Source organism: Chamaea fasciata, unplaced genomic scaffold (assembly GCF_029207755.1).
Source record: "Chamaea fasciata isolate MVZ Bird 193981 ecotype frontalis unplaced genomic scaffold, bChaFas1.0.hap1 SCAF_10, whole genome shotgun sequence".
Lineage (NCBI taxonomy): Eukaryota > Metazoa > Chordata > Aves > Passeriformes > Sylviidae > Chamaea > Chamaea fasciata.
The window spans coordinates 9,123,121-9,132,885 of NW_027094095.1; the positions used below are offsets into that span (position 1 = coordinate 9,123,121).

Consider the following 9,765-nt stretch of genomic DNA (forward strand, 5'->3'; position numbering starts at 1 on the left):
GCAAAAATCTCGTGAGGATGGCCTCAGCAGAGTGTGCAGCCAGATTTCTACCTACCCTTTACCCCTGTGGTAAAAAGGAAAAGCTGGCATTCTGCATAGCATCACTCTCCCGTAATCCAAGCTGAGTGGGGGGAGAGACACGTTATTTATGTGAAATCTTTTCTCCCAAAGCACAAACCCTGCCACTGACCCTGTCACAAGTGGCCGCACAGCCACAGCAAACACGGGAAGTTACACAAGGGTGCAAAACTGTTTATGGAGCCAGATCACACACTAGTCCCAGTGTTGCCTCGTGGGTAGTAGGTTGGGCTTTTGACATTTGCATGGGGGCTCTCCAATGAGACCCAGAGCAGGACAAGGCTCCAGCCTTCTGGTTTTCATAACAGTAGCCCCCTCCAGTAGGGTTGAGGCATGGGAGGAGCTTGCTAAACTCAAATAAACACTGACATGCAGCATCTTACGAGGATGTGCAGCCTCTGCAGGACACACTGCAACAGCTAGAAGGACAAGGACAGCTGAAACTGTAAGTATGTCTACCTTCTCCACTTCCTTAACAGCACTAGCAGTTTGTGGAGTGGCATGTTCTGGTCCCTTTGGCCCGTGTTTTAACAGCTGCAGAAAAAACCTAAACTACCCTATAGCCATATTTATATGAATAGATGGACATTTCAAAGGTCAGCTTTCCTGACCTTTACATCTAAAAGAATTCAACTGTATCTGGAGGATTCTTGTGTTTGACTCTCCCATCCCAAAGCATTATTTTACGTAATTAAAAAAATATTTCTAACGTGCAGTCACTGACAGTACTGGCCATAAAGTTACAAAATCCAGAGCTCTGAGGTCTACCTAGTATGCAGTTGGTTTTACAAAACTCACATTGTTGCCCAAGAAGCAGTTAATTAAGTTATAGTCTGAGAAGACAACATTCTATGACCTAAGAATCCAAATAATCACTGAATTATGTGCTCTTAGCAACATGAAGGGTGAAGGACCTAACGTTAATTCTAACGTTGACAGAAGACAGAGATTGTGAGATACTACAGTCTGCCTGGTTAACAGAAGTCATATATGGAGGCCACTGAAATCTCAGTATTTAACCAGATCTGCCTATTTCAAAAGTGGTTTTGAGTATTTTCACTTGCTTTGTTTGGGATAGTTTTTAAGTTTTCACCTTTTTTCCTCCCATGTGAAGGCTATGGGGGAGTCATTTATGCACAGGACTCTGAGGCTAAAGGCCTTCAAGAAAGTCATCAGCTATCATGAGAGGCCAAGTAAAGTTAAAGGCACAGTCAACACCAGATCACCCACCACAGCACTACTGCTTTTTCATCCAGGAGCAAACCAACTGAAGTCCTTTGGACTTACAGCTTTCCACAAAACTCCCATTTGCAGAATCTCACTCTGCTGTCAGGAAATACCTTTTTGTCATGGAGAAGCAAGGGTAGTGTATCCTGAAAGAACACTTCCTCCTAGCAGGAGAGGTAGTTTCTTGGTCCTGGTGCTGCTCCTGCAAGGCTAAATGGCTTTCAGCCTTTTTTCAGGCCTTCCACCAGTTCAGTGACAACTGAAACGCCCTAGTGCCCTATTAATTTCAGAGATGCCAATGAACTGTGTCTGCCTTTCAGCTCTGGCAAGATGATCAAGTCCTTCAAACAAACATTTCTGTCCCTGGACCTGCAGTCCCCTCGCTGGAGCTCAGCAGAGGCAATGGTAACTGCAACAATACTTGTATGCTGATTTGGAAAAAGTAGCTACTAATTTCTGTCAACACCCATGTGATGGTTACTGTGACTTTTGCTACCTTTCAGGCAAAGGACTATGAACTGCGCCAGTATGAGACAGCAAAGTGGGTCAGCACAGTCATTAGGGGAGAAACCCAGAAGGAAGCAATGCGCCAGGGGTTCTGGAAACTCTTCCACTACATCCAGGGAAAGAATGAAAAAGGTAGGACATAGTTTTGAATGGGAAGAATTACAAGCAGCTAATGAACACAAATAACAATGAATAGAGGAGCTGGGAGATGCAGCTTACACACCTGGTTTTCCTTTCCTCTAGAAATGAAGATTGATATGACAGTGCCAGTGACCTGCCTGGTAAAATCAGGCTGCACAGATTTCAAGATCTCTTTCTTTGTGCCATTTGAACACCAGGACTGCCCCCCGCAGCCCACTGACTCCAACGTGTTCATTGAGGAACGGAAGGCAGCAGCTCTCTTTGTCCGGTAAGCAAAACCAGCCCAGCTGTCACCAGATGAATCCAGGTCAGCAGCTGCCCTCACTGAAGTGTGAGCTACACTTCCTTAGGAGATGACTAAGTGTGGATAGACCCTGCTGTCCAGAGCTTTAACTGCTAAAATCCCACTATTAGCAACTTTTATACCTGGGTGTCTTACCACAAAGTCAAGTGACCAAGTTGTCAAACACTGATTTTGCTAGGAGACACTTGGAAATCTCCCTTTCTCACCTTTTCCAGGTCCTTTGGTGGATTTGCCTCCCCAGAGAAATATGCTGAGGAAGCTGATGCCCTGGCCAGAACCTTAAGGAACAGAGGCCAACCATTCCATGAAGACTTCTTTTATACTGCAGGCTATGACAGCCCCTTCAAGCTCTTTAACAGGCATAATGAAGTGTGGTATTTTAAAAAGTAACATGATAAGGGAATAGTAAGAGGCTACTAATCAGCTCTGGATGAAAACAGACCTTATTATTGGCTTTTGTTTTAGTGCAAAAGAGATTTAATTTGCATGTGGACACGTTTAACTTATTTTCTCTAGCATGAAGCACTATTCTGGCTAGAAATATTTTAAAATGTAATTCAAGGTCATACTGGGTGGAGTGGGAGGGAAACATAACAAGTGTACTCCTCTTATTGAAAGGTTCTCAGCAACATTAATAATCTGAAAATAATCCTCCTGAAGTTCAGCTTTGTAGCTTTACTTCTAATTAGAAGTGCTACAGCACTAGTTGAAGTGTTATGGAAAGGGAGTTCTTCATAACTGACTTTCATAACCTGACTTTCTTCATATTGACATTACCCCTAAGACTAGGGAAGAATTCAAATAATTTTTCAGAGAAGCAAGCTTCCATTAGGGAGCATTAGAAAGCAGAAACATCTTAGCAGGCCTTAGTGACTCAAACAGTAACTGTTGTTAATTAGCATTATTTCCCACCTCTCCAACTGAACAATCTTCCCCTCTGAAAGCCAAATGTTGTGTTGTTTAAATCCAGAACCATAGGAAAAGGGTTACCAAGTCCAAGCTGTACACTTGTTCTGATCCGCACCTGAACATTTAATACAAGGATTACTGGTGGATTATTATTTTTGTAGCAAATATACAAGAACTAAGTTTAGCTCTCACCTTAAATATTTGAAATACTTCAAGTTATTTATATTTACATGTCTCAATATGGTCACCTGCATGCCAGGAGTACTTGACACCTCAGTTAAGACACCTGCAGGACTAGCATCTCATCTAGTTTAGTCTCTGCTCTAAATTAAGCCTTTTAATCTTAATACAGCAGCCTGGAGGTGTTTTACATCAAGTTGCTCCAGCCAGAAAGGATGTCACAACACCAGGTAGAGTTTGCAGATCTTTATTGGCACCAATCAGTGTCAGGCAAACATTACCAGTGAGGTAAAACCACATTGGCTTTTTTAATTCTGTTCATGCAAGTGTAACCCATTTATCAGCCATCTTCCACCTATTAAAAGAGACATAAGAATCGTTATAAGGAACCAAACCAGCACAACACACTTGACAGGAACATCTCAGACCTTAGAATTTCATCTCTGTTCAGTGAGAGAGTTCAAGCTAAGGTTTTCATCACTTGTTCCAACAAATCCATTTTTACAGCAGTTACACTCACCTTCATTCTTCATACACTGGTTTCAGAGTTGCCTCTTCACCTAAAATCAAGAAAACACCATTAGCATATATAGCAGCACAATTGCTAAAAGCTCCACAAGAGCTTTGTAACCTCAGCTAGAAACGGAACGGAAAGGGTAATATCACAGTAACTCATTTGGCAGAATCAGTTTCATCAGTGGCTACAAGCATTTCCAGAAGTTTTTAATTCAATTTATCTCTTGTGTGGACTTACCCAGTGAGGCTGCAGACAGCACAGTCCCTCCCTGAGGAAGAGAGAAGTTTTTTCAGAATAACAGCACCACTATATGCAAAGTTTATTTACCTGTGAATTTCTATCCACCAAACTATTTTGCCTAAAAGAAAACTGACTTCTAGCTGGCATCTTAGGAGTTTAACTTGCAACACCCAAACAGGATACACAAAGCTTACACATCCTAACCTAATTTGAAATACAGAATTACTAACATTGGAAGAATCAGGGAAAGTCAAAAGCTACTTCTTTGCTTTGTGATACCATCTCTCCCAACAATGTTGTATTCTAAATACCTAAAATACAAGTCCCATAAGTTTTCAAGATTACTTTATCTTTCAAAGTGTTAAATGTTCCACTGTTTGAAAACAAGTTTGTGCAGCAATTATCTAGCACTTGAGCAAAATCTGTTTAGAGCCAGTATAAAGATTAGTAGTAACAACTACTGAAAAGTGACAGCCACAGCACAAGGTTTTTTTATTTTAATTCCAGAATGCCATGTTACAGCAATGCCCACAGAAGAGCCAGACACAATAAAGGAAAGACAAATCAGGTATCATACAGAACTAATTTTAGGCACCACCATTTAAGCATTCAGCACAAAGACAATATTCTGGGAATTACTAAACCCCATGTATTCTACACTTACCTCAGACACATCCATCTTGTTTCTCCAACTCCATGCAAGCTTTACCCTGCAAAGAAGTGAAATTGTACTAACACACTTTTGACAGTGGTTTGAGAGTGTTAATGTGGGTACTGTTTCAGCACAAGAGTTCTCCTCAGCCTCTTTCAGAGAGATTCCCATTGCTCAGAATTCATCACAAACAGTACATGCCAAGAGCAGCTTAATGTTGTATCTCTTATTTGTCCTTTAAAGGGGGATCTAAAGTTAGAATTTCAGACCTTACTTCCAACCACATCTTTATTCACATCACTGTAAGAGCTCTGATCTAGCCACTGAGATCAACAATTTACCACATAAGCACTCAAGATCAGTTCTACTTTCTGAAAGAGTCCACTAAATTATAACAGCAAGAAGTTTAATAGCAAGTAATTGTACTGCATTGCTCAGCCCAGAATGTGTGGCAACCTGGCAGCACAGAGCTTTTCTTATTAAGTAGGAATTCAAGTAGTCCATAGCAGTTATGTATTTAAAATGGCTGCCACTTTTGTTAGCCACAGAAAGCAGTTTATTTCAAGTTTGAGTCATGCAGCACCTGAGTGAGTGAATCCTACAGGCTGCTGGCCAATCTGTGGGCTTTTTACCAGGAAACGGTAATAAAATCATTAAGAGCCCAGCTAATGCTGCAGCTGCACTTAAAGGCCAGAATGTAACTTCCTCATTCCCTGTATCACACAGTTGTGACCAGTCACTGATGTGTTAACAACTTACCTTCGCTGGCAGCACTACCAGGTACATCACTTCCCAGCTCCATCACACCTGCAGCAAAGCAAACCATCAGGACAGGGTAGGAACAAGCACAGGAGGAAGAAATCCAAGTCAGGAGCCTGCAGTCAGATAGAGCTAATTACAGACCTCCACGATTGAAGTCAAGGCACTCACATCTCATCACACAGGCAGCTCACACTGTCAGCCCCTGTGCAGCCCTGCCATAGGGCCAGGCTGCTCTGGGCAGGAGGGCAAATACTGTAGTAGCTTTATTAGAGCAAATTCAAGAGCTCACAGTGACAGTTTAGCACACACCAGCCTGTAAAGACTGGGCTCCAGCCAGCAGTTCCCCTTTAAAACATCCTCCTGTTCTGGCTGAGATGAGCCACAGCCAATGGGCTCCATGCCCCTTTTCCTCTAGCTGACAAGCAGTTAATTATAATAAAAATAATTATAATAAATAGCACCTATTCTATGGGCCTATGTTGAAATCCTAATACTTAGAAAATTAAAACAAGTACTTACCTCACAATGAGAAACATTTGGAAACCTGCAAAGAGAAACTTGCTATTAGGCAGGGTCCAGCAGGAAGTTATAGCATTAAAAACAGTTTGAGTAAAATACTGTATCAGAGTTTAGTCAAGTTTTATCCTCATGGGGATCAGAGACCTGATTCAACATCATTTACAGTAGGCTGCAACACTCCCATCATCCCCTTCTGAAGGCAGGGTGGAAAGCCATTTCCCAGCACTCTTCAACACTGAGGTGCTCATTCCTGAACTCCAGAGTGGGCTGGAATTGCACAAAGGAGCAAACCTTGCAACTGCAGAGTTTAGTGATATTAGCTTTGTGTAAGCAAGTTGTGCCTATTAAGGAAAACCATTTCGGGACACTAAATTCACAGTAATGTGGCATTCACCATTTAGTTTTAACAGGAAAATTCTCGAGATGATCAACATCACAATTATTTCATGTTCTGAATGTGAAATACAGGAAACCAAAGTCACACTTATACTACTATTCTTTGCCTCACTTTTTAAGAATAAAATGAATTTGCAAGCATCTCTAAAAGCAAACTCTCAAATGCAGCACAGACAAATGTAGCATCCATCTAAAAATAAAGTTTTAATAATTACCTCTAATTAGGAAGCTCTTATCACCAACATCAGTAACAGGTGAAATAGTTTCTCACATAAGAGACACGGGACTCCTCTGTCCAGGGCAGCCTGCAAAGCAACAGGAGACTTTTAGAACCTGGAGCACCTTATTAACCTTATTCTGCTATGTTTTGTGCTTGACTTCACAACTACATCCTACTCTTCATCTTACTGATTTTTTTGTGTTACATCCACTCACTGGTTTTCTGAGATAAACTTTTAAAACACATTTATGGAGCAAAAAATAAGTGTTTCAGCTTCCCACATGATGTGTTTGAAATAGCCTAAGTTACAGGAGGCTGCATCAGAACCGAGGCAAAAGACAGTAACTGTGATCATCACAGTCATCAGCTGAACTATGCAGTCATCACACAACAGCCTTTCCGGACAGCAGGGATGAAATGAGTTTTCACAGATGCCAGCAATGCAGTATTTACCTTGTAACAGCTCAGAGTTCAACCTCCCAAGTGCCTGCAACAACAGAAAATAAAATCAGATCCTTTCAGCCTCAGCGCCCAAGCCCGCAGCCCCTACTGGGAGACCACAAGAGCCAGATACATCAGATAGGGGCGAAAACCAGAAGTTTTCATCACAGGATATTCTGCTGAACTATGCCATCATCATCGTATCTGCTTGGGAATCACAGTACCACGCAATCACCTGTTGTGACTGCTTTGACAAGTAAATTTTCCCAATTAAAAAATAAAAGTATTTTAAAAGTTTGAATACTAGCGAGTATAAATTGTTTCTGGTCTTAGTAGAAATTCATCATAGAACACACCCCATCCTTCTTGCTGCAGTGTTTAGACTGCTGTGTGGAAGAAATTTCCAAACAAAGTACAGATTTCTTACCAGGTGATGTTCCTTCTATATATCTTTGAAGTGCAGGATTCCAATCCTAGAAATAAAAAACTTGTAAGCAGTATATTCAGCAGACAAAGCATCGAGGGGAATTTTCAGTTGCTGTGCCTCAGAAAGCTTGTTTTGGTGGTAAAAGTGCTCATCACTCTCGTGGTCAAGAGTAGCAAATAAGTGTCATCACTGTGGCACCACAGGGATAGCTTTGCTCAAGGATTTATTATTTTCTGACATCATCAGAGCAGAAGATGCTGTCTAGACAAATGCTAAGCATTATTTTAAATTCAGTTTTCAAGAACAATTTATTTACCTTGGGAAGAAGTAGCTTTAAGTCTCCACATTTGGGAGCAGATCTGGAAGAGAGAAAAGAGTTGGAGATGTTTGCCAAACTAGGGAGCTTCTCTGGCAATCACATTAGAAAGCCTCAGTACGGAGTTTTCAGAAATCACTTCTGTCAACTACTCTGATACTGAAACCATCACAGGCTTTGATATTTACTCAACATCAATCCCCTTTTCTACAGCATACTCCAGGCAGTTTTCCCAAAACATTTATAGCTGTGAACAAAGAAACAGCAGGAAGAAAAGAAAAAAGGGACCTGGGGGTACTCTTGCAGTCTGGTTACAGTATGAGCAGCGGTTCACAAACATTCTCCAGGACAAAAAAAACAGGTAACTTTTGCAGCAGAAAAGTGAAGCCTGCCCAGGACACTACAAGCAAAGCCTGAACTACAACTGCTGATACTGTAACTCCCTGATACAATAGTACCCTACTCCAGTCAGTGTACACAAATCCAACATTTGGTAATTTCAACTCTGTATTTCAGAAGCAACACTTACCTGTACTGAAGCCACAAGAAGGGAAGAGCATAGCTGATACATGGTGAACTAAAAACAAGAAAGCACTTTAGTTTTATTTTTGCAAAAAGTATGCAATATTCACAACCACTACTTTGAAAAATATTTAACAAGCAACATCCAAAATATTTGGCGGTCTCAAGATTCCTCCTGAGGCAATCTAAATTTTGGCTCCTTGAAGAACTGAGGCCACAAAAAATAATTGCTGTTACGCGTTTTCAAGCATGATGTGATCACTAAACTACTGTCTTTTCTACAGCATCAATTCTGCTGTATTATCCCCGGGCCAGCCAGGCAGGCATGAACTTTGGCGGCTCAGAAAGGCCCCGCGGTGCCTCAGCCATCCTGGATAGACCATCACAAGTATTCCATGCCCAGCTCAGATATGTTGGCATTCATCACCCTCTCTCAGATGTCCCTACCAACATAGTTCTCATCATGTGCAGAGCATGGGGAAGCGAAGTGAGCCATTTCTCTTGGAATGTGCTGAGCTAGGACTTGCAAGGACCACGGAGTCCAACTCTTAGGACTATCGCCAGGAGTCACCGCATGTCCAAATGTTTTTTAAAGCCTACCAGCCTTGGGGCGGTGAAGCCAGTCTTTAACCCCCCCACATTGCATGCACATCCCACCTGTGCGGGGATCCTTACTCCTTCCATAGCGCTACTACTGCTTTTTGCACAACGTTTCCCATTTATCTACAAAAACAAGCTGCCTAAAGCCCAGTGAAGTTAAAAAAACCCAAACCCACAAAAACCGGAGACCTACCGCTGGTATTTACAGCGGGCACGCGACCTCGACATATTCCAGGACCACATCACATTTTACACGTACCAGGCTGGTGGGCAAGAGCCCGTTATTCAGCGCCTGAGGTATCACCCTGAGCCGGTACGGGACCCCCCTCACACACCCCCAGGGCCGCCATGAGGCGCGGTCTAGGCCGCGGACCAGGCCCGGCCGCGCAATCCGCTCCAATCCGCCCTCGCCACCTCCCATCGGGGCCCGAGGCGCAGCCGTGGGGCACCCCGGCCGTAGCCCGGAGCGGCAGGGCCGCGCCCCGCGGGCGGGATCGCCCCGCACTCACCGGCGGGGCCGCGCGGGGCACAGCAACGCTCAGCGCCGCGGGGCCGGAAAAGGCAGTAGCGCCCGTGCGCGCCGCTTATATAGCGCAGGTCACGTGGCGCGGGCCCGGGCCACACCCACCTGGGTGCGCTCCGCGGGCAGGGGCGGGGCGGGGGCGGACGGTCCGCACGGCGTTTCCTTCCGGGGCGCGGCCCGCGCTGGCGCGTTTCGGTTCCGGGCCGGCGCTGCGGGCCCTTCCCACCCCCGGCAGGTGAGGCTGGGCCGGGAGGGGCGGGCGAAGCCGCCCGGGGCCCGGGGGC

General features: G+C 43.9%; 1 protein-coding gene and 6 non-coding genes across 7 annotated transcripts; 1 reads left to right on the top strand and 6 right to left on the bottom strand.

Annotated features, from left to right (window-relative positions):
- Positions 1 to 314: 314 nt before the first annotated feature.
- On the top strand, positions 315 to 2,750 carry HEBP2 (heme binding protein 2). The gene is made up of 5 exons (XM_066192243.1): positions 315 to 523; positions 1,626 to 1,710; positions 1,809 to 1,944; positions 2,056 to 2,221; positions 2,473 to 2,750. The coding sequence occupies exons 2-5, from the start codon at positions 1,636 to 1,638 to the stop codon at positions 2,645 to 2,647; spliced, it is 552 nt and encodes a 183-aa protein (XP_066048340.1). The 5' UTR covers positions 315 to 523; positions 1,626 to 1,635; the 3' UTR covers positions 2,648 to 2,750.
- A 1,224-nt stretch (positions 2,751 to 3,974) lies between these two features.
- LOC136294977 (small nucleolar RNA SNORD47) lies at positions 3,975 to 4,049 on the bottom strand. Its single transcript, XR_010722563.1, has one exon. It is a non-coding gene; the product is annotated as a small nucleolar RNA SNORD47 (small nucleolar RNA).
- An 826-nt stretch (positions 4,050 to 4,875) lies between these two features.
- Positions 4,876 to 4,951, bottom strand: LOC136294970 (small nucleolar RNA SNORD79). The gene has a single exon (XR_010722557.1). It is a non-coding gene; the product is annotated as a small nucleolar RNA SNORD79 (small nucleolar RNA).
- A 2,268-nt stretch (positions 4,952 to 7,219) lies between these two features.
- On the bottom strand, positions 7,220 to 7,300 carry LOC136294980 (small nucleolar RNA snR60/Z15/Z230/Z193/J17). The gene has a single exon (XR_010722566.1). It is a non-coding gene; the product is annotated as a small nucleolar RNA snR60/Z15/Z230/Z193/J17 (small nucleolar RNA).
- A 334-nt stretch (positions 7,301 to 7,634) lies between these two features.
- On the bottom strand, positions 7,635 to 7,717 carry LOC136294969 (small nucleolar RNA SNORD24). The gene has a single exon (XR_010722556.1). It is a non-coding gene; the product is annotated as a small nucleolar RNA SNORD24 (small nucleolar RNA).
- Positions 7,718 to 7,946: 229 nt separating this feature from the next.
- On the bottom strand, positions 7,947 to 8,013 carry LOC136294983 (small nucleolar RNA SNORD75). Its single transcript, XR_010722569.1, has one exon. It is a non-coding gene; the product is annotated as a small nucleolar RNA SNORD75 (small nucleolar RNA).
- Positions 8,014 to 8,753: 740 nt separating this feature from the next.
- On the bottom strand, positions 8,754 to 8,834 carry LOC136294978 (small nucleolar RNA SNORD74). Its single transcript, XR_010722564.1, has one exon. It is a non-coding gene; the product is annotated as a small nucleolar RNA SNORD74 (small nucleolar RNA).
- Positions 8,835 to 9,765: the final 931 nt, after the last annotated feature.